Source organism: Adiantum capillus-veneris, chromosome 14 (assembly GCF_014529385.1).
Source record: "Adiantum capillus-veneris isolate H3 chromosome 14, ASM1452938v2, whole genome shotgun sequence".
NCBI lineage: Eukaryota > Viridiplantae > Streptophyta > Polypodiopsida > Polypodiales > Pteridaceae > Adiantum > Adiantum capillus-veneris.
The window spans coordinates 127,900,570-127,925,411 of NC_140944.1; the positions used below are offsets into that span (position 1 = coordinate 127,900,570).

At 45.6% G+C, this 24,842-nt stretch overlaps 1 protein-coding gene across 1 annotated transcript in view; it reads left to right on the forward strand.

Annotated features, from left to right (window-relative positions):
• The first annotated feature begins 4,642 nt into the window (after nt 1–4,642).
• Nucleotides 4,643–24,842, forward strand: part of LOC147443103 (uncharacterized) — a 303,366-nt gene continuing 283,166 nt past the window's right edge. The window contains exon 1 of the mRNA XM_086529029.1: nt 4,643–4,844. Coding sequence (XP_086385155.1) covers nt 4,745–4,844 — 100 coding nt within the window. The 5' untranslated portion in view covers nt 4,643–4,744. The remainder of the gene's footprint in view (nt 4,845–24,842) is intronic.

The following is a 24,842-nucleotide window of genomic DNA, read 5'->3' on the forward strand; positions in this document are numbered from 1 at the left end:
AACTCCGTATGCATGGACTCTTGCACAACGTCCTCCTGTCATGACTCACTAGAGCAAGACCGCTCTACCTGTCTATCCTGCATAGAAGTATCTCGCACAACTAACTCTCTGCTTTGCTCAGTCACTAGCAAAGCATGCATGTCTGACTCTGTCACCTCTCTGTGTGACTGCTCAAGTCGTGCCCCAATTGTGTGCACAACGAGCTCACTACTCTGCACTCCATGCAAAGCACCCTGCAACCCATGAGCAAAAGAGACTCGCCTGCTCTCTCGCTCTCTACCTGGCTGCATGATCACAGAGACAACACCGTCTCTCTCGTGATCCACATGCAATGGGTAACCTGTACCACTCCTGGCACCTCTCGCAATCACTAGCGAACCCAAATGCAACGCAAAAGATCGCTCAAGCAGCGATACCCGACATCCACTATACCGTAACTGTCTGACTGAGATCAAATCCCGTCTCAGATCTGGCACATAACGCACATGACGCAGGGTAAATCTCATACCAATGGGCAAGGACAAACATACGTCTCCTGCACCCTCAATGTCATACACAACACCATCAGCCATGTGCACACAACCAGGTCTCCCACTAGAAAACGTGCTAAACTACTCACGATGCGACGTGACATGGAAAGTAGCATCTGAATCTAGTAACCAATGTGAAGACAATGTGCAATCCGATATGCACTCCGTAGACATAAGATCGTCTGAAGACAAGCTAGATGTAAATGTGACATCGCCGTCACAAGCATACTCAGTAACCACCGTACTGATCTCACTAGCATCTATCGTGCCCAAATCTGCATCACGCATCTGTCGCCTCCGTTGTCTCAAACGCCTGAAACATCGACGCCTAATGTGCCCTCTATGTCCACAATGCCAACATGTCAAGTCTCTATGCCGTCGAGACTTGCGTGTGGGACCAATCTCTCCCATGGACATAGAAGTGAGACTAGACTCCCTTGTAGACATGGATGTCGCGTACATAGCATGTAAACTCTGCCATAAAGCATGAGTTGTAGTCTCCCTCGAGACCTGCCAGTAAACAGACTCAACCAGATGCAAACAAATCGTAGACATGGCTAACTCATCAAGATCCTGCCAATCATCATCACCCATAGACTTGGGCTTCGCCGATAAACCACGCAAGGGTTTATCATGCCCCAAATCTGCCAATGCAACAAGCATATGCTCCTTCCAAGCAACAAAATCTGCACCATCAAACTGTGTCAGACCATAACGCTGGAAGTCAAATGAAAAATCAGCCATAATGCTCGCAAAAGAGCAACCAACAATGAGTAGCAAATGTCAACCAAATCAGCCCTAAACTGGCTCGAATCGCATCAACAAAAGTCTGCAAATATGGCTGCAAATCAGCCCCAAAACAGCCCCAGAATTCAGCTCTTAAACAACTGCATAAACAAGTCACAAACGTGTCTCAAATCAGCCTACAACTAAGCCATACATGGACACCTGCAAAGAGGAAACAATGGCTGAAAATTCAGCGCCCAAATAAGCCCTCAAACCTGCCTGTAAACTTGTAAACCTGTAGCTGAAACCTGCTGAAAAACCTCAAGCCATTAGTGCTCGAATCCGGCTACCTAGCTCGTAGCCACACAAGCATACATCACAATACTCACTCCTGTGAGTGTGCCAAGATAACTGTACGCCTGTCAAACCGTGAGCGAATCACCTAGCCCACACTGTGCGCTATCGATGCATACACACACACAAATCTCCCACCTGTAGAGAACACCGCACGCAAATGCTGAGTGCAACCCGCAATCTCTACCTAGATCGCATAAATGATACGCATAAAACTCCTGGGAAAATTTCGCCAGAGTTTCGTCAGTAAAACGGCCACAAAACCAGTAACCAAACTGACTGCACGCTCAAAACCATGAGCAACCAAAGCGCATCAAACCGCACTCCAAATGCATGCACCAATCTCCACACTTTGCATACATCATTGCAAACACCTGCAAATCTAGTACACAAATATCTGCTCTACCTGTGACTTCCAAAAACATGCTCGAGGCATACATTGCCGAGCTCAAAATGCAATCACATTAGTCTCCCTGAGCATCAAACCACATAAGGTATACATTGTATCCTCCCACCTGTGAGGAAACTTGCCTCTGATACCAATTGAAGGGGATCAGGGAGCACCACAGACGGAGAGTGAGAGAGAGAGAAGGAGATACACACACGATGTGGGTGGGGAGACTCAAAGGGTGAGCAGCCCCCTATACACTTATGCTATGTATAAGGTATACAAGTCAGTGGGCGCCCAGACTCTGGGCGGCTGGGCAAGGCACAGACGCCTATACCCCAACACCTCTCCCCATGTAGCTATTGCTGTCTTCATGTCACACAACCACTTAATGTTACACCACTGAATCCCTGGTCCACAACATGCTAGTATGGAGTGACGCTATCGATATCCACTTATCGTTCTTTTCAAAAACAAATGTTAGTTGGTGTCTCCTTGGATTTGTCAGTGCGAGAAGAAAACAATTATATGAATGAAAAGATGATCCACGCATCCATGGCATGAGCACTCCAAGTAGATAAACGATTTGGGATTAATGTTAGTTCACAAAGTAATACCCATAAGTATTAAGCTCAAAACTGTACCTTGCAATTTTAAGGTCTCTCTACAGTAAAGGGATAAGCATGTTCTTAAGCCATCATGAAAACATAGAGAGGGTTAAAAGTGGCTCGATGCTAGTTATTGTTGTGCTGCACATCTTCACTTGCATCACATACACAAGTGCTATTTACATAATGTAAGATGGTCACCCATCATAGGACTATGTTGGCTGTAAGTAACCTTAGGGAAGAGCCTTAAAATTTGATACCATGGTTTTTGTTATCAAATAACCCTCATCCATGAGCATTTATGGGAACATTAGAGTAGAGACTATGCTTGTCTTTAAAAAAAAAAACAAGTCAACAAAGCTTGTGTGTTTGGGGTTTCACTATATATAAAATCTCTATATCGCGTGTGTTTAAGGACTATTTATAAAATCTCTTAGCTATGAATTTTCACCAAATAAAGGGAACTTTTTTCTATTCATTTCTGTATTTTCTTTCAAGATCATTTTTTTCAACACCCTTATGTATGTGAAAATGCGAGAACATATTGAATAAAATAATCCCTACTATTGAATCCACCAGATATGCATTTTTCATTGTAGTGACTCCCCTTGAGTGAGAGGTCGAGGGTTCATTTCTATAAGGTGAGAGGGTGTTTCTAGTGTCTATCTAGCAACAATTTTGGGCCACTATTGAGCTATGGCGTACCAGAACAGACATGCATTGGTTTTTATATGCTACAAATACACCATATTAGGGGGAGAGAATTGAGAGAGAGTACACTAGACCATCAAGGTTCATTATTGATTGCTTAGGCACCTCATCAATGGCTCACATTGAGAATCATGCTACATATATGATGTATTTCTTAGATTATAAGTACCCTACTTTTTCTTTTTGTTCCAAATAGCTACATCAATTTCACTAAAGCTGTAAGTTTTTTTAAAAATTACCAAACTACCTGTGTATTTGTGAAAATCCCCGAGATACCCATCAAATTTCAAAAATTACCAAAATATCCGTGTACTAACATATGATGGTTGCTCCAATATTCACATGCCTTATCCTTTTTTGCTAATGGAGATCTACCTTTAAGTGTCTTAGACGAACATTTTTACCGATAAGTTAACAAATAATGGAATTTGTGTCTACAAATAGTGAAGTATTTGATTTCGAGAATCCATAAACACAAATCATACTCTTAATATTATCTTACACCGTAGAACCAATAGTTGCAAAGTATAATGTCTCTAGAGATGTATATGGGATTAATGAGGCGTATATTGGGTTTTTGATAAAATTGAAGGGCACTTTGAAAAGTTTTAGCTAAATAAGAGGGGTATTTTGGAAAGCTTCACAATTTTTAGGGACATTTTGGTAATATATATAATAGATATTTGGTCTATGTGACATTAAGAGGACTCTCCATAGGCCCTTTAGAGGGCCTTGCAATCGAGGGACGTTTGTCGATCATTGTTACCTACAATTACCATAATCGTGGCGGCGCATGTAGAACCTCTCCTCTTGAACTCATACTGCAATGTCCCTATCCCATTCTGTATTATGTCATCCCATGCCATGCATGTAGAACCTTTCCTCTTGAACTACTATTGCAATGTCCCTCTCCCATTCATCTTCTCTTGTATTATGTCATCCCACACCTTTAGCCACCAATCATTGAAGCTTGTTGATTTAGATTGTTTCTAATGAAAAGTTCCAAGCTCTTGCTTGCTGTACTGTGCATAGCTACCGTACGAACCTTAAGAGAGAAAAGAAATGATTAAACCTATGCAATTGAGCGTCATTTATTCTCTACGCTTTGAGATGGAATAGCGAGTGCTAAGAGAGCTCCCCAATAGGCCCCATAATGGCACTTTTAGAGAGCCCTTAGGCCCCATAATGGCTAAAAAAATACATTTTCCTTAACCGAAGGTCAAAATTTGAAGCTTTTGCCAGACTGTGTGCGCCCGGTTTTAATTAAAAAAAACCTGAACTGGGAGGACTTTGTACTCCGTTATTTTTTGTTGAGAGGACTCGCATCCTCTTGTACAGAAAGCAGGGCCGTTGTAGGGCAAGGGTCACAGAGCAGGGAGAAAGGAGAGCAGAACGGGAAGGTGTTGCGCAGGTCTATCACCAGGGCGATGGAGGAGTGGAGGCGAAATGTTTCTTTTTTTAAATATCACGAGCGACGCTTTGTACGCAGTGAGGACTCGCGTTGCTGGTCTAGGGAAAGGCTGAGCGGTAGGGGTTCGAAACTGTATTCATGCCAGTAATTACACTAAAACTTGTGTAAATTTCCCCATTTTCTTCAAGGCAAGCTCAAAATCTAGCGGGGATTTAACGGTTTCTAACTCTGCCCCATACCATGCCCATCGTTGAAAAAGCTCTCTTGCAGGAGACTACCCACTGTTTCGTTAAGGGTGCTGAACTACCCGCTACATCGATCTTTCGCCATTTTAACTTGTTGAATCTGGTTGCGATGACACAAATCCAGTTTTGCATGTTACGATGCTCCAGTGACAATGACCTATAAGAAGACGTAAAAGGTGGCTATGAGACAACATCCTTCATCTGGATTTCCTAAAGATTATGGACTATCCTTGGTCACAAGCCTATGGGGGAGCCTATCCTAGTCTCTGTCCTCATATTGAGGGTATCTGTCTGTAAGTCAAGTTTGGTCTCCATGATAGAAAGAAAGAATGAAGGAAGATTTTGCATCTCTCTTGCAATTACATACTCAAAATGGGCGTTAAACCCTTGTTGATGGTGCTGACGTACGCATAACGATGGACTTGCGGGCCTTTGTCAGCGTGCAGGGAGAGGAGACATGGAACTGCTAACTTGTTGCCTGCTACTTTTTGAATTTTCAAAGAGAGAAAAAGACGAAAAGAAGTCACATAGGCATGGGGATGTTTGACAGTGTGAGAGTCCTTTGATGCACTTGTAAGTTCGGATAAAAGTTGTAAATTTGAGTCGACGTCCCTTCCCTCGAATCTTGAACTCAAGTGGGCGCTCGATACCTTTACCACTCCATCCATTCGCGCTTCTTGAAACATATAGAAATTTGGTAAATTTGGGTGCTTGAGAGCTTTTGGTAACTCTAGTCTCTCTCATCATACTAATTGGAAAAGAGCCTGGAGTAACATGGTGGTGTAGCTAGCTCTACTTCTTACAATTTTAAGTGGTAGTGAAGTTTGCTATGATTGATCTTCTATCTCATCATACTTTGTGGTTTTTTAATAGATATGCACCAAGAGGTGATGAGGCCAGGTGCCCAAACGACTGCTGCAGATATTATAGTTGGGGTGGCTAAACCTTTGCTGGAAGTCGCTCATTGGTACGGGGGTTTTGAAAGTGTATCTGGTGGGCGACGTCACTCTTGCATTGCCAAGGCTAGAATCATCCTCCATGAAGAGGGAAAGCCGGCGTATGATTGTTGCATACATCGTAATGGAGGGACAAAAGTATTTGAAACTTGCTCTTTGGTGCGAGGCTCTTGAAAGTGTACCTGGTGGCAAAAACTCTAGCATCGCTAAGGTTAGGGAGAGAGAGTCAGATAAAGCGGTTTGCATTGTGAAGAGTCTTTGAGAAGATTGTAATGCGCAGTTGAAGTGATTGACGGTGAATGCTCAAGATGAGTGCTCAATGCGTACTCAAGGTTCCTTTTATTGCACGAGAGAGTTCTTTTTTCTTTATGTGAGAGATGTGCAAAAGACTAGAGAGAGAGAGAGAGAAGAGAGAATGATATTGTGAGTGAAGGTTTTGTGAGTGATATATAGAGAAGAAGATTAACTCTGAATGGAGTCCCAAACTCCCCTCCAAGGGTCATCTTTTTTTATCACTAGAGGGGTATTTGCTTTAGATTGATCAAATATTGATACAAGGATTCTAGATGCTGACGGGATCTTGCTATTGATGTTTGGATCTGAGAAACTAAGGGTTGGAATGCAAAAACGCTAGTGGAACTGACGAGATTTGCAATTGTCGATGAGGCTATGGCTGATTTGTTATTGCGGATGTTGAGGGTGGGTTGAAAACTGAAAAACGCTGGCAAATCTGAGGGATGAATCTGAAAACATTGGTATGCTTGTTGGATATTCGATGGTTATTGCTGAAAACTTTTAACGCTAGGGCTGATTTGGTATTGAGGGGACTGATTTGGTGCTGTGGGATGATGCTAGGCAAAAACGCCATGGTTTTGGTGCGGCTGGGACTGTGTTCTGATTATCTAAGGTGATTCCAAGGGTCTCCTATATAGGGATTTATTGCTAGATCGAGTAGTCTCCAAGAAGACCCCACGACCAATAAAGAGGCTAATGTGTCACTTATTAAGAAGTTTAGAAACCTTCGATATGAGGTGCTTTGTATGCAATGAACTATTCAGGCTGGGTACTAAGGATATTTATGGGAACACTCTAAATTAAAAAATTAAATAATCTTAGCGAGCAAAACTTCCCATAAAGCATGGTTGAGGGAGAAGGGGGAGAGGGGAGAGGAAAAATTTGTAGACATATGACTACACCAAATGCATTTTGCTAATAGGATGAGGGTCCGTTTGGTGGCCCGAGGCAAAATTGGGGTGGTGGATTTGATGCCTGGAATTCTCAAAACATCGCTCAAGCACCGAATTCACCAAATTTCCATATGTTTCAAGAAGCACAAATGGATGGAGTAGTTAGGGTATCGAGCTTCTACCTGGGTCCAAGACTCGGGGTGAGAAGGGAGCGTTGACTCAAATTTACAACTTTTATCCGCATTTACAAGTGCATTGGAGGGCTCTCACATTGTCAAACATTGACCAGCCTCCATGTCCTTGTGACTTCTCTTCGTCTTTTCTCTCTCTGAATATTGAAAAAATTGTAGATAACATGTTGATAGTTCTCTCTCTTCTCTCTCTACACGCGGGCAAAGGTCTACAAGTCCAACACCATAGAAAAAGAAATTAAAGATTGTATTTATATTCTTTGGAGGCCAAACTTGACATATAGTCAGATACATCTTTGACACCAAAAAGAAGCCAAGGAAGAAGCTAAAATTTGGAAGTCTCTTATGACTTATAAGAGCTAAATTTTACATTGAAGATCACTAATGTGTGTGAAGTGTAATATATGATGTGTTGTGAGAGGGATGTGTATTTATGTTGGACGACTTGGTAAGGGTTCTTGAATTCTTGGGCCCATTGAGCACCCCTAGAGGCCTCTTGTACACAATGTATAGCTCCCATGAGAGAAAAGAAGAAGAAGAAGAGAATTTTAACGTCATAGGAAACTAACCTGAGAGAGAGAGAGAGAGAGAGAGAGAGAGAGAGAGAGAGAGAGAGATATGAAATGAAATGAAATAATATGTTAACGTCTTCAGAAGGCCAAAATGACCGATGAGACCAAACCGTTACAAACTGGTGAATCTGACACCATGTCTGGGTACAAAAAAGAGATAAAAAATGAATCTAGAAGTGCTTCTAGCTGGAACTATGTGGGGTATGTGTGACCACTGATACAATGGATACCCAATACAAGAGGGTGATATAATGGGTGATAAATCCATCCTGATCTGTACTCTGGATGTACTCTCGATGTCGAGATAGTATGGCTCGAATCCTTTGCTGTAGTCTCCGTCAATATTGTGGAGTTCCTCTCCTCAGTCGTGGGTATCTCAATCACGCTAGCTCCAATGCACAATCAATGAGAGTGCTGCGGGTGTGAGTATGAGCCGAGCTTTGCAGTGGTGGCTACTCCTCTATCTGTCCAGTGTCTGGTGTGAAGGAATCCGTAATTTGTCTCTGGGATTCTCTTAGATCTCCTCAGTAAACTATCTTTGTGTCTGTGTAACTCCAGTAGATACAATCCAAGACATCTTTGGTCCTGATAGTTCATGACTCTTGAGAAGAGTCCAAAGCCCTCTCTAAATAGACAACAAAGCGACCTCGTTTCTCGTAATACATTGTGCATTGACATATATGACACATCTCTGTCTTTGGCTCTGTATGGCATAGGTGGCATATCCTGCTAGCTGTTGGTATCCCTCTGAATCTACCAGTCTCAATCTCAAGCTGGTGTAAAGATGTCCGTATCTCACCAGTAACCCATGAGATAGATGTGTATCTATATAGATGAGACAGATGCATCACCTGATGGTGCGAGACCTATGGGACTAAAATTAAGATAGCTACATGGAACTACAATGGATCTATGAGATTGGATGTAGGTGTTACAAGCTTGGACACTCCAAGCGAGAAATCAATAGCAACACACGAACAAAAACTTCAAAATCACTGAACTTTAAGAGAGAGAGAGAGAGAGAGAGAGAGAGAGAGAGAGAGAAGAAGAAGAAGAAGAAGAAGAAGAAGAAGAGAGTTTTAACGTCGTAGGAAACTATCCCAAAAGACCTTAAAGATCTAGCCGACGAGGGGAGAGAGAGAGAGAGAGAGAGAGAGAGAGAGAGAGAGAGAGAGAGAGAGAGAGAGAGTCGACACGGCACGGCGGAGTTCCATGCTCAGAAGTACTGGCCCCAAAGACTGGCACCTCTTTTGGTATTTCTTTATCATTCCTCGCAACAAAAGTACAACTCTTGAGGGTCCTCTGCTCTTAGACTCTGCGTCCATATGCTTGCAGAGTGAGGCCACGAGGGTCCTTATAAACATTACAAGGGATGCCCAAAAGCAGAGCCCCAAAAGAGGTTTCCTCAAAAGTACTAAACCCCAAAAGTTATGGTCCCTGAAAGCTAGCGCTGAAATCTGCTAGAGCTGCCAGCGTAATTTACAAAAATCCGTACAGCTTGCCACGCCAGCATTGCATCACAAAAATTGAAATTCCGTACAGTCTTGCCACGTCAACAATCCGTACCATCTACCATGTCAGCATGTCAACGCAATTTACGGAAATCTCTCCCAGAGTCCAAGCTTTTGTCTCTTAAGGTTTTGAGTCCCACGGCCGGTGCTTCATAAGTCCTTTCAGTTGGTCGGTTCAGTCTCTCTTGTCCACTCGACTATTTCTCTTCCAGTTGGGCATGCCACGTCATCACTTTGTGACATTTCTCCCTCTTGAAAGAATTGTAATCGCTCTCGATTACGCCTGCAATAACAACCAAAGGACAATTTTTTTTTGCACTAAACACTGACTCTATGTACTCATGCACCAGACTCCACCAATTCAACACTTCTACAAAGACATCAGTTAGTGATCAATCACATTTCTGTCAAAGGTCTCAGATACATATCTTAATCATTCTAACCATTTAGCAAGCACATCCAGACGGCACTGATCTCTTCACGGATGTCTTGATTTGCTAAATCTTGTTACTATCATATTCATATCCTTTCAATTCACATTTCAACCAAGCAAACCATGTCCATGACCATCCCCACAAGACAGTACATCCACATAGCATGCAATTCACAAAATCACACACTTAGTTCACACTGAACACTGCGTTTTCAATCATTCAATCGAGTCATCTCATTTCGTCTAGAACTCTTGATGCACCTAGATCACTGTGCAACCATCTCATCCTTCCGTAACTCTTGATGTACTCAAACTAGTATCCAGTCGTCTCATGTAGATAGACATTTTGATACACTAGAATCTTATTTAGTTCACATTCACTTAGGCATCACATCCAGATCTCACCATCTCTAACAGATGTCTAGATGCACTAAGTTCAAATAATTTATTAGACAAAATGCTGCAAACATTTCATCTTTCTCTACATGTCTCTAACAATACACACATGAAAGAGCACATGTTTTTAATTCAATCAAGGAAATTTCCAATTCATAAAGTCATTCTGTAAAATGCTGTCAGTACTCTAAAATCTCAAAGAGGAATTAGTGACTTTATTCAATCTAGGCAATGTGTGACAAAGGAGTGGAGTGGCTCCCATCTTGTGCAGTTCGCACCACACTAGATTCAACCTTGCTGATTCATCGGTAACTTTTGGCATAGACACTGCTAATAGTCCAAAAGCTTCAAGGTATAGCTCTCTCTGAAGAGAATTTGCGAGGTTCTCTTCCTCCATCCACTTTGCATCAAGGGCCAAAAGTACCCTCTTGACTTGTTAAGGTGGATACTATCCTGTTCGTAGGATGAGCTGGCATGCATCCCAAATCCTTGCTTAGCATGTCCCATAAATCTCTGAATAGAGTCAGACTTCTGTTGCAGACAATTCTCTTGAATCTTTTTTGGCAAACCACAACAAAACTACTCAATCTGGTCTCTCAAAGTAATCTTCCGAAACGAAGACACTGGCAAATAAGTATCCCAAAACCTCTAGCAGTAGTCATCCAATGTATCTTTCGTATTCATTCTCAAATGATGCCAAGCTGTGATGACATCTCTTTCATATTCGTTTAATAACCAAGTTGACGTGAAAATTTTCTTGAATTTTACGCACTTCACATGTGCTTCTCTACGTAACAACAGAGTAGACCACTGTGTCTGTGTAGTTCCTTTCAAGTACGATGCCTCCCTTCGCACCTTGGAGTGTTCCGTGAGAACTGATCTCCAGAGAAGGCGATATCAATTCCTGTACAAACTCAAGGGCTTGATGGGTGTCCTGGTAGCCTAAAAATGTCTCAAACCTGACGGCCTAGATGGTCTTCCATGCCTTCTAGACTTTTTCAAAAATCTGCTTTTGTTACTTTTCTTGCTTTTTCTTCGCTTCTTCCGCCTTTTCTCACCCGCACTAGAACTAGAGGACGACGAATTGTCGAAACTCTCTGAAGACGAAGAAAAATTTGGGTCATTCTCGAAATAAACACGCTTCTTGGATCTGCTTGCCACCTCGAAAGTCGACTTCTGACCCAAATAATCGGGGAAATACACCGATTTTCTCTTCTTCCGAGAGTGCTTCAAGCCTTTCATTATCTGGTTCATGACCTTTGTCTAGCTCTTTCTGCGAGTACAATTTTCACTTTTCTGCGCTCGTCTGTCCTTTCAGCTTTGATCCCGACGTGAGGAGAATCAATGGCTTCACGCCATCTCGAGTGAATCTCATCAATCGGGTGATTCTTTATGTGTTTCGCAAATCTCGGGTCTTTGGAGTACTTCATCAATCTTTTCACACACGTGTAAACCTGTAGTCAACGTTTTTACTCCGTTTTGGCAAACTTCCTTGCCAAAAATTTGTCCAATTCTTTATTCTTTTCTTCAGTCCTGTACCAGATTTTGACTTTTCTTCGCCTTCGCGCTGAGAGCTATTATCTCTGTCAAATTCTCCACGGGAAACCATGTGTGGTCTTGGGTTCTTTATGGCTTATGCCCTTTAAGACAGAGCGATGACGACAAGAGCGTGCCCGATGCGCGATGGACTGAGGGTGGGAGTTGCTAATAAGTCTGGGGACGGGGCACGAAGATTCTTGTCTGCTTTGTCAGATTTTCCTCGAGAACTTGCTTGTGCTACGAAAGGGATCAAATCCTCCTTAGAAGAAGAATCTTTTTGAGCTCTGATACCACTGTTACAGGCTTGGACACTCCAAGCGAGAACTTAATAGCGACACACGAATAGAAACTTCAAAATCATTGAACTTTACGAGAGAGAGAGAGAGAGAGAGAGAGAGAGAGAGAGAGAGAGAGAGAGAGAGAGAGAGAGAGAGAGAGAGAGAGAGAGAGAGAGAGAGAGAGAGAGAGAGAGAGAGAGAGAGAGAGAGAGAGAGAGAGAGAGAGTGTAGCAGGGCTACAGTGTCACTTCACTGACAGACAGTTGGACAGTTGGTTACACTTGGTCTGGTTCACACTGGACGGACCCTCTGGTCTGGGAGTGACACGTGGCAGGGTACCTACCGACGGTGGTCTAGTGGACCTCGTGGCCAGGTCACCACATGGATGACATTTATGAGCCGTTGGTGGCTCTTTATGGTGGTACATATGAGTAGTCGTTCTGGGCCAGTGGGAGTATCTTGTATGTAGTCGTCTAGAGAGAGTTTTACACAGAGCACGGCTTCACCATCCCGGCACATCTGAGCCTCGACACCCCATTTGTACCTGTGAGTCCTGGGCTGGAGCTGAGTGTGCTGCCACGCCAGAGTCTGTACATGGTTCTTTGAGCTAGTTCTGGTCCACTGTTGTGTCTCTGTTGTTATCCATTGTTGCTGTGTTTCATTCTGTTTGAGAGAGTTTTCATTTGTTTGAGTGAGATTGTCACGCACATTGCACTGAGGGGCACCCACACTGTAGAGAGCACGACACCTTATCCGCGCTACAGGTGCTCTCATTTTGGCTATCACGGTGGGACCTCAACTGAAGTCTCACTCTGTTGAGTAGCTGGTTTCTTCGCTTCGCCTGTGCAGCCTGTTGGTTTGGTCTAGTTTCACCCTTGATAGCTTAATCTAGCTGGTCTAGTCTCTCGCCTTGCTGGTCTGGTCCCCTCTCGCCCTGGTCCAACTTGCCCTCGTCTCTGGTCTAGACCCCCTCGACCCTGGTCCAGCTGGTCTAGTCACTTGCCTGGTCTAGATCCTGGTCTAGTCCTCCTCGTCCTTGGTCCAGCTGGTCTAGTCACTCGTCTGGTCTAGTAGAGTCTCGACCAGTCTCCAGCCAGTTCAAGGTTTTCTTGCCCAAAGCTTGGTTGGATTGGAGGTCACTGCATGACACATACAAGGAGGTCAGTTGAGCGTCAAAGCCCACTACTGAGCCCTCTGAAGTACTATCACAGAAGACGACCTTTGACACCTTGTAGAAATCCTTCAACCTCATCACCTATACCTCCACATATCACATCAACCATTCCTTCATCAGGTTCCCCATCTTTCCGATCACCTTCTCCGGAAAAGCTCTCACCCGTTCCTTCGTCATCAGGTTTCCCATCTTCGCGATCACCTTCTCCGGAAAAGCTCTCTCCTATTCTGCTACAGCAAGCTATTGTGCAACAGACTCAACAAGAAATCATGGAGCCACTAGCTAGTGTTTTGACCAAGGTGAACATCAAGTTCCCTACCTTCAAAGGGCTGTCTTCAGAAGATGCTGACGACCATGCAAGAAGATTTGTATCTCTCTGTAGGGGACGTGGGTTGAACAGAGAAGATGCTTACTTGGTACTATTTCCATCCACCCTGGATGGCCTAGCAGATAAGTGGTACAGCCAATTTGCAGAGAACCATTTTGCAACTTGGGCAGCCTTAAGACAGCAGTTCTGTGCAGCTTTCAGGCCGGGAGACTACCAGGAGAAGGTTTTGGATGAGTTAGCCAACATGGTGCTCAAGCCTGAGGAGACTTTTGCGGAGCTTATGACTAAAACTAAGTCACTGGTGGCCAAGCTTCCCCAACAACCCGGTGAATTCATGGTTAAAAAGTGGGTGGAGAAGGCGCTTCCCAAAACTTCTCAGCAAAAACTCCGAGAGAGTCTCCGACCCGACGCCACCCTCGACGAGTTCATCGCAGCTGCTACTAGAATAGAGGGAGCTAGGAAGCTCTTCAACAACTCTCCTCAAATAGATACTCCCTCTGTGTTCTCGGAAGGTAGTCCTACTGATCCTTTAACTTCTTTACGCAGGGAATTGGAAGCCCTAAAGCTACAACGAGCTCTTTAAGAGGAGAGGTCCTTCTCTCTTAGACAAGAGAAGCCTACACATAATGAGGCATTGGAACAGATTAAGCGCGAGTTAGAAGAGCTCAAATGTCAGCAAGAGACTAAGGCCATGGTTTGGTGTAGCTCATGCCGCTCTACACGGCACCCCCCACAGGAATGCCCCCTTCGGGTTTACTGCCACTTCTGTGAGAAATCTGGACATGAGGATAAGGATTGTTACTACCTCAAAGGATTGCGACAAATACAACAAAATCTTGGTCCTTCCCTCCAACAAGGGCTAGCACCTGCATCCAACATGGTCTCACCCTACGGCCATCAAAACCAGTTGCCTCCTCTACTGACAACACCTCCTATGCAAGGTATGCAGAGCACTTTTCCCTCTCAGAGCTTTTATCATACACATGCTCCCTCACCACCTCACAGCTTCTATGCCTCCACCTCCAACTCCATGGAGCAAGGACCACCTCGTCCTTCGACTCGTCCAGTGAATCGGCCCATTTTGTGCTATAGATGCGGGGAATATGGTCATTACCAAAGCAAATGCCCTCTGCCCGAAGGGTCTCCTCCCTGCCGTCATTGCCCTGATATGAAGGATCACTACAGCAAGGATTGCCCTAAAATTCGTGCATCTACGGCTTCGAACCCAAGTCAAAGCCAGACTGAGTTTGCCTTTCCCAAGCTCAATTTGATAGCAGTTAGCAATGTTTCTCAGCCGCCCCCTTCTACCCACGTGGTTACCCCTAAAAATAAGCCGCCGCAGTTGGCAGAGGAGCCATCGGGCGTCCTCACCCGGGCCCAGAGAGCCGCTCTCGGTCTTAGCATTCCATCAAGTTCAACTCCCCCACACATTCCCACACCCGTGGAAACCCTACCTGCAGCTGTAAACAAGCCATCCCCCAGTGCCATGAAGGAATCCAAATCCTTGCTCTCAGATATTGATGAAGCCTTCTTGGAAGCCGTTTCCGATCTACAAAAGATCAAGATACCAGAGGAACAACAGGTAGAATAGGAAAAGCTTACAGCAGAGACAGTCTTGAAGAACACCTTCCAAAAAGTGTCCCTTTACGATATGCTGCGGCTAGATGCAAGTTTTAGAAGTGACACCCTTACTGTTATTCAGTCACTTTATCCTGGAGCAGGTCCTAGTGGCGGGCACCTCCCAGTGCGACCATCAGAGTCCTATATGATATCGAATCCCGCTGCTCCACTCACTGATTATAGAAGCCCTCGCCTGACAGTGTCCGTTTTGGGTCGAAAATTCTCAGGAGTGATAGTGGATGGTGGATCTGGCATCAACTTGATGCCTGAGTTCACTATGTTAGCTCTAGGTCTACAGCCTACTCGCCTTGCTCCATTCACAGTTACATTGGCCGACCAAAGGACAGTCTACCCAGTGGGCATAGTGGACAATGTGCCTCTGCAGGTACAAGATTTTACTTTTAACTTGGATTTTGTTGTGGTTCGTCTTCCCCAGGTTAAGGGCGGATTTCCTTTGCTCATTGGAAGACCATGGCTGCGACACACTAAAGCACTTCATGATTGGGGAAATGACACAATGTGGATACATACTTCTGGCTCCTCGATGCAACCCATTCTCTTAGAAGGTGGTATGGATCCCGTGGTGCAGCAAGTTGCTTTGTCAATGGAAACCAAACCTGAACAAGAACAGCCTACTACACCTGAAGGGTCAGATGAAGATCTGCTGGAGTGGTTGGAGGCTACCAAATCTATGCCTTGTTATGGAGTCTCTATTCACTCTTTGCATGAAGGTACACCCTCTTCAAATGGTGCCACAGTAACTACACCAAATGAGCCACCGGAGACTATGAAGAAGTATAGAAGCAATAAGAAATCTCCTCTACAAACACCTTTGGTGTCTGCTTCCTTGACCAGAACAAAGCTCTCCTTTGTGTATAGCGAACTCCCTTCACAGAGCCCGTCCTGCAAGATGAATTCTAAGATCATGATCGCTGTATTGCTCATGGTAACTGTGTGCTCATTATGTGCACCTATCTACCCTATCCCCCTCTCCCCCTCACTACCCCTCGCCTTACCCTCCCCCTCACCCCCTCGCCCTCGCCCTCCCACCTACCTACCCCCTCGCCCTCCCCTTCCCCCTCTCACCTACCTACCCCTCGCCCTAGCCCCCTACCTACCCCCTCGTCCTCGCCCTCACCTTCCTCCTCTCACCTACCTACCCCTCGCCCTAGCCCTCCTATCTACCTCCACCCCCTCGCCCTAGTCCCTCGCCCTCGCCCTCCTACCTACCTACCCCCTCGTCCTCCCCTTCCCCCTCTCACCTACCTACCCCTTGCCCTAGCCCCCTACCTACCCCCTCGCCCTCGCCCTCTCCCTCTCACCTACCTAGCCCCTCGCCCCTAGCCCCTAGTCCCTAGACCCTTGCCCCTAGCCCCTAGTCCCTCGCCCCCGCCCCCTTATCCCTCGCCCCTAGACCCTCACCCTCTCGCCCTCAACCCCTGTTACCTCGCCCCTAGCCTCTAGCCCCTCGTCCCTAGACCTCGCCCTCGCCCTCGCCCTCGCGCTAGCCCAAACAAAAAAAAAAAAAAAAAAAGTTTTTTTTAAAAGTTAAAAAAAAAAAAAAAAAAGTGTAGCCTGCTACAATGTCACTTTCCCTTTCAGACAACGGTAGTTTACAGTTGGGCTTTGGTCAGTTGGTCTTTGATCTGGTCGGTTCCGCTTGGGCAGAGACACTTGGCAGGATGGTGGGTTCCTGCCTAGTTCGAGGCTTAAGGCGATTGCAAGCAGTGTAGTGTTTTTAACTCCACTTTTGAGGTATGTATGGTCATGGGCCTAACACCTACTTCAAGAAAGATCTACGGATGCAGTACCTAGTGGTTTTCCTTCACAACTTTTTCAATATTCCTCTCACCGAGACAGTGAGCGGTCTTGTGGCGGGCAACCTGTAGCAGGGCTACAGTGTCACTTCACGGGACAGACAGTTGGACAGTTGGTTACACTTGGTCTGGTTCACACTGGACGGACCCTTTGGTCTGGGTGTGACACGTGGCAGGGTACCTACCGACGGTGGTCTAGTGGACCTCGTGGCCAGGTCACCACATGGATGACATTTATGAGCCGTTGGTGGCTCTTTATGGTGGTACATATGAGTAGTCGTTCTGGGCCAGTGGGAGTATCTTGTACGTAGTCGTCTAGAGAGAGTTTTACACAAAGCACGGCTTCACCATCCCGGCACATCTGAGCCTCGACACCCCATTTGTACCTGTGAGTCCTGGGCTGGAGCTGAGTGTGCTGCCACGCCAGAGTCTGTACATGGTTCTTTGAGCTAGTTCTGGTCCACTGTTGTGTCTCTGTTGTTATCCATTGTTGCTGTGTTTCATTCTGTTTGAGAGAGTTTCCATTTGTTTGAGTGAGATTGTCACGCACATTGCACTGAGGGGCACCCACACTGTAGAGAGCACGACACCTTATCCGCGCTAGAGAGAGAGAGAGAGAGAGAGAGAGAGAGAGAGAGAGAGAGAGAGAGAGAGAGAGAGAGAGAGTTTTGACATGGCACGACGGAGTTCTGTCACAAACTGATGACATGTCAAAGCCCTGAAGAATGGAATCAACTTGGAGATGCCGGCCGAGGGGCCTAAACCCAAAGAAGAACAAGTAGCAGAAGAAGAAGTCCTACTAACTTATGGGGACCGTGTCCAATGGGGCCCTAGTGAAATAAAGGGATTAAAATAAAGCAGGACACACACACACGCAAAAATTGATGACGTGGAAGCTGTACGAACGCTCCGCGTTTTACGCTGACTGATGACGTGGCAGTTGTACGGAATCCCGTAAAACGTGTTGGCAGCTTTTTGGCATTGCTTTTGAGTTTGAAGGCTTTTTATGTAAACTGCTTTTCATAGGCCAAGGGCTTTTAAATATGTGCTAAGGGCTCATTCTCTGGTATGCTTCCTAGAGAAGGTGTAGAGTCTGGAGTACTGGCTTGTACTGTGTTGATGCAATATAAAGAAATACCGAAAGGGGCGCCAAGGTTTTGGGGCCAATACTCTCTGGGGTGGAATTCCGCCACTCCGTGTCGCGTGTCGTCTCTCTCTCGCTCTCAGTTCAGTTGTTATTGAAGTGCTAAAATTCTATTTAGTTCGTTCTTTTCTATTGGCATGTGGCGCCTGGCTTGTGACAAGTTCCACGCTTAGAAGCTTTGGCCCCAAAGACTGGCGTCCCTTTCGGTAGTTCTTTATTATTGCTCAGAGTAAAAGTACAACTCTTGAGAGTCCACTGCTCTCAGACTCTAGTCCAGATGCTCTGCAAAGTGAGGCCCGAAGGGTCCTTATAAACATTACAAGGGATGCCCAAAAGCAGAGCCCCAAAAGCAGTTTCCTCAAAAGCAATAAATCCCAAAAGCTTTGGTCCCCAAAAGCTAGCGCTGAAATCTGCTAGAGCTGTGAGCGGAATTTATGGAAGTCCATACAGCCTACCACGTCAGTATTGTAGCGCAAAAAATTGGAACTCCGTACAATCTTGCCATGTAGCAATCAGTACAATCTGCCGCGTCAGAATGTCAACACGATTCACGGGAAACTCTCCCAAAGTCCAAGCTTTTGCTTTTTAGGGTTTTGGGTCCCACGGCCGATGCTTCATAAGTTCTTTCAGTTGGTCAGTTCAGTCTCTCTTGTCCACTCGGCCATTTCTCTTCGAGTTGGGCATGGCACATCATCACTTTGCAATAATAGGAGCATTTGATGACAATTTCAGTGGGAGGGACATTGTTTTTTACTCATAGACACACCAGGTGCCTAGACAGAACCGACCACATGTTAGTAGATATAGATGGGAGTCTGCTAGGAGACAGGAGATGAGATGAGCTTAGAGGATGAGGGTTTGGCGGAGTAGCAGTACTATACAAGGAGGAGCTACAACCAATAGTGCACATTGTATACAAACATGCTCATGCTCGGTAGATGTGGGTGAGATTGTATATGCATATGTATACTCCACAATCTCAAGAGAGAGAGAAATGAAATGAAATGTTATATTAAACGTCTTCAAAAGGCCAAAATGACCTATGAGACCAAATTAATACAATCCTTGTGGATCTAATCCAATGTTTGGGTAGAAAAATAAAATGAAGTAAAGTAAAAGAATAAACTAAGCTAAAAGACTAAAATCGTCAGACTGAAATCATCATCATTATCATCATCATCATCAATGCCCGAGGATGTCCGGCATGGGGCGATGTCCAAGAAAGTGTTGCATCGGTCGCTGAAGAGATTTGTTAATGTCCGCCTTTGTAAATAGTCGTACTGGGCATCTCCCATATCATGATAGAATAGTGCTGATCCTCTGATGGAGCCTCGGTTGATGTCGTGGTCGCCCTCGTAGATGTGGGCGCCTAGCTCTCCCGAGCTCAGTGGCTTTGTCCACTAATATACCTTTGGTAAGTGGGCTCTGAAGTCTGCTGTGAAGCATGCTCATCTGGCTACTGAGTCCGTGCTCTAAAGCAGTCAGTGATCTCCTTCCGTGAATGTCTTCCACTACCTGGTCTCCTCAAGAGACTCCCTGTGTCTGCATTGCTCTAGAAAAGACAACCCAAGGCATCTCTGATCCTAATATCTCATGACTCTAGCCAACGGTCCAAAGCCCTCTCTGAATAGACAGTGAAAGCGTCCTCGTATCTCATAGTATACCGGAAAATGAAAAATGTGATGTAACTCTGCCTCTGGCTCTATACGACACAAGTGTCACATTCTGGCTTCTGCTGGTACTCTCCTAAATCTGCCAGTCCCAATCTCTAGTTGATGCGATGTTGTGCACATCTGACCAATAGCACATTGTATCCCATAGGATAAATGAGTGTCCATATAGGCCGTTCTGATCACATATCCATCCTCTGTTAATTGGAGAAGATGCTCTCTATAGAAAGCCATCTTCTTGTCCAACTCTTGTAGGCTATATCCATGTGCTTTTGGTATCTAGTTGAATCAAATCCTGACGTGTAAGTCTAGTGATCTCTGTCCGTGTGAGAGAAAGGGAGGGTGCATCCAAGGAGTACAGGAAAGGGGGCAGTCTATCCATGCTGAGGCCATGTGATTGAAACCATAATGTCATCTGCCCATACTAGCATGCTGTGTCCCCTTGTAGCGCTAGCTGTTAGGATGACTCAAGGGCTAGCCGAGCATATTTGTGTCTATGGAGGTCCCAGAAACTATGCATGAAGGAAATTGATCTAGTAAGGGCCTGAACCGGGGGGGGGGGGGGAGGGGGGAGGGGGAGGCAGTTAGCTCGGCTCTAATAATCTCGTGGCACTGAGGCCTTAGCCTGAATCAGCTGAGAGATCATAGAGACTAGAGGCCTCTCCATACATCTCCATCCATCAGTGCTACCAGATCTTCCATAGGCTCCCCAAATCTAAACCCCATAAAGCATAGCTGAATCCACTTGAAGTGTCAAAAAGCCACAGCTTAGTTCAAGGTTCCTGAAACTAAACCTGCGAACACATCTTCTCCAAACCTCCCAAGGCTGCATAAGCTCTCATCAATCTAGTCTCTGCTGCTCTCCTTAATGAAAACACCTGTCCACTAAAGACTACCCCAAGATAGGTGTATGTATCTGTATACTTCACCGTCTCTTGGCCATATGTAAAAGTGGGTGCTGACCTCCTGACCCACTGTGGTGTGGTCTTAAACACCATAACCTTGGTTTTCCCCCGGTTAATTGACAATCCACTATCATGGGGAAATGTGTACAAAGCATCTAAATGATGCTACATCCCCTCCGGGATTCAGAAATCAACACAATATCATCAACATATAACAATAGTGGGATCCATATTTCTGCCAACTGTGCTCCTCTATCATCATCCCTCTCAATGTAGTCGGAAACCTCATCCACATACATGCCAAAATAGTGTAGGAAATAGCGGGAAGCCCTAGTTCACGCCAATAGTGGAGTGAACCAAATCAAAAATCCCCTCTAGATTGCATACATGCCCCACTACTGACTTGTATAGAGCCATGATCCCCCAAACCAACTCTCTGGGTACCCCCATCTCCTGCAATCTGCGCACCAATCTAGCTCTGGGCACTGTATCGAAGGCTTTGCAGAAATCCACAAAGTAAAAATAGAGCCGTCTCCCATGTGATCTCCCCTCCTCAATAATGGCTTTGAGTGTCAGAATACGATCAAGAGTAGAGAAACCTCTCCTGAAAACCTCCTGTCCTGCTGCCTATACACCCTCTCTCTCTGCCCATCTACTCGAATGCTGCTCAAGGATGGAAGCGCATAACCGTGCCAATGTGTGTCCAATCCTAATAACATGAGCCTTGACTTTACCTTTGAAACGTCCAAACTCATACAGAAACAAATCTGAAACGTTTCGTACGTTTCATGAGTGAAGAAACGCGTTTCTTGGTATCTTGCTCTAATCGAGCTAGAAATGCCCTCTTCTTCCGTTGTCCACACACAGAGAACCAATCCGTGATTGCCTGTGAGTAATGACTCCTAGAAGTACCTCCCTCTAAAGTCAGGCTCTAGTCTCTCTGCACTCCTCGTCATACCAGCTATTCTGGGGTATGCTCTCGGAACGTTATCGCTGCCCAGGCTCATTGTGTGGGTATGCCTCTGCTGCTCCATCTTGTAGTCTCTCTGTCAATATATATGTGAGCTCCCCTAGAGGTCTCCCCGGATCTTCTGTACATAAGCGTTTGTAGATACCATCTATGTAGAGAGAATCAGTCTTCTAAGTAAAAGTGTATCGGGTATGCGTAGATGTTTGTGCCAGTCGAGCTATGCTGAATTGGAATGAGACGGTAAATGTGAGGAGGGCATGATCTACTGCTACCCCAATAGGCTTGGGCCCGCCGACTGTAAAGTCCTGAATACATAATCCACTGTGCTAGCCAGATGTCTATGAGGAAAACAAGTGAACCCATTCGACATTGGAAATATTTGGAGGCCATTTAGTCCCCAAATGTGTCAGATATCCCCCATATCCAGTGTGCTCTTCATCTTGTGAACACTTTGCCAATCCCATATCACTGACATCCAATTCTCTCAACATTTCCTCTATGGTATCATAGAAAGCTGTCTGAGACTGGCCCATCTTGGCATTAAAGTCTTTTAGAAGAATGACATCTCCATCCCTAGAGAACTCCCATGTTTTCATCCAATATCATGTAGGGTGATTGCCCCTTGGTTGATGGATAATGAGATGTGCTGGGGGGCAAAATGAGTGGCCTCCCTGTCTTTGCTCTCACTGTGACCCACATATATTTGGCCTGCTCATTTCGAATAATAAGAATGAGGGTTTGAAGCTCCTCCCTGAATATGACTACCACACCTCCTAACCCCCCCCCGTCCTCTATGCGATGATCTCACATCCTGCCTACAAGCAGTCTCCCAGTGGTATCCCGCCACTCTAGGTAATGTGCCCCAAGGAGTATGATGCGTTTCCGAGTAAAAAATTATTTCTCTTCCCTTAAAGCTATCCTCAAATGGGCCTACATCTAGCTTCATTGATCCATGAGAGAGAGAGAGAGAGAGAGAGAGAGAGAGAGAGAGAGAGAGAGAGAGAGAGAGAGAGAAATGAAATGAAATGTAATGTTATATTAACGTCTTCAAGTGGCCAAAATGACCTATGAGACCAAAAAGTTACAATTGGTGAATCTGATACCATGTCTGAGTACGGAAAACGGAAATTACAAAGTTACAAAGAACTAACACTAAGACACTAAAACCCTTTTGGGGGGGGGGGGGGTTGTGGGTTTAGATGAAATCTCTCATCGGTCGTTGTCGGATCTCATCGACCTCCTCCATGGTCAGTACTCTCGTTGGGCGTCTTGCATGTCGAGCTAGAGTGATCTTCTGTTACAGCCTTCGTCGGTAGTGGGAGACCCCCCTAGGTCGTGGACGTCTGGATCTGCCAAGCTTAGTGGCTCGGTCAAGCACTGTACCTCTAGTATGAGTAGGTTCTGCGATCTGTTGTAATGGCTGCTTTGTTGGCTCTCCTCTGGCTAGTGTAAAGAAATGTGTGATTCGTCCTTGAGGCTGTCTTTCCCTTGATGTCCTCAGCAAGCTCTCCCTAAGTCTACGTAGCTCTAGCAGAAACAATCTCTGATCCTTGCATCTCATGACTCTAGAAAAATGTCCGAACCTTTCTCTGAACAGGCAGTGGAAGCGGCCATGTATTTTATAGCATGTCGGACATTGACATGTGCAGTGCAGCTCTGTCTCTGGCTCTAAGTTACATAGGTGACATATCCTGGCTTCTGTCGGCACCCTTCGAAATTGGCCAGTCTCGATCTAGAGCTGATGTGAGGATGTGGGTATCTGTCCAATAGCGCATCTTATCCCATGAGATAAGTATGTATCCATGTATGCATGCCTAGTTACAAAGCCGTCCTCCGTGAGTTGGAGAAGATGTTCTCTGTAGAAGGCCATCTTTGTGCCCAACTCCTGTGTCGGCTGTATCCATGTGCTCTTGGTATTTAGCTGAATCAGATCCTGACGTGTGAGTCTGGTAATCTCCGTCCGCGTGAGAGACAGGGAGGGTGCATCCAAGGAGTATTGAAGCGGATGTAATCTATCCATGTTGAGATCATGCGACTGAAACCATGCTGTCACCTGTCTGTACCAACATGCTGTATCGCCTTGTAGAGCTAGTTGTCGAGATGACTCTAGGGCAAGCCGAGCGTATCTGTCCCTGGGGAGATCCCATAGACCATGCATAAAGGATACTGATCTCGTCAATGCCTCCACCACGAGGAGGGGGGGGGGGACGGCTAGCTCGGCTCGGATAATCTCATGTGGTACTGAGGCCTTAGCCCGAATCATCCGAGCGATCATAGAGACCGGAGGCCTCTCCATACATCTCCATCCATCTGTGTTTCCAGATCTCCCATGGTGGTCTACTGAGGGTCCCCATACCTGAACTCCATAGAGCATAGCTGGAGTCACCAGAGTGTCAAAAAGCCAAAGCTTTGTTCGCGGTTCCTAAAACTGAACCTGTGAACACATCCTCTCCAGCCCGCCCAAAGCTGCGTATGCTCTTGTCAGTCTAGTCTCTGATGCTCTCCTTAGTGAAACATTGGTCCACCGAAGATTACTCCAAGATAAGTATATGCATCTATGTACTCCACAGTCTCCTGGCCATACATAAATGTGGGTGCCGACCTCCTGACCCACTGTGGTGTGGTGTTAAACACCATAATCTTGGTTTTCCCCAGATTGATAGACAATCCATTGTCACGAGCAAATGTATGCAGAGCATTTAAATGATGCTGCATCCCCTCTGGAGAGTCAGAAATCAGCACAATATCATCATTGTATAGTAACAACGGAGTCCATGTCCTTGCTAGCTGAGCCCCCCTGTCCCCTTGACGCTCTACATAGTCCGAAAACTCATCCACATACATCTCAAAAAGAGTCGGGGATAGGGGGCATCCCTTCTTTACTTCAATAGTGGAGTGGACCATGTCAGACATTCCCTCAGTGGTGCGTACCCGCCCCATCACTGTCCTGTATAGAGCCAGAATACCCCATATCAGCTCTATAGGCACCCCCATGTCCTGTAGTCTGCGTATAGGTCTTGCTCTCGGCACTGTGTCAAAAGCTTTGCGGAAATCCACAAAGCTACAATAGATCCTCATACCATGGTGTCTACCCTCCTCAATGATAGCTCTAAGTGTCAGAATCTGGTCAAGAGTGGAGAAACCTCTCCTGAAACCTGCTTTCCCTGGTGCTCTTATG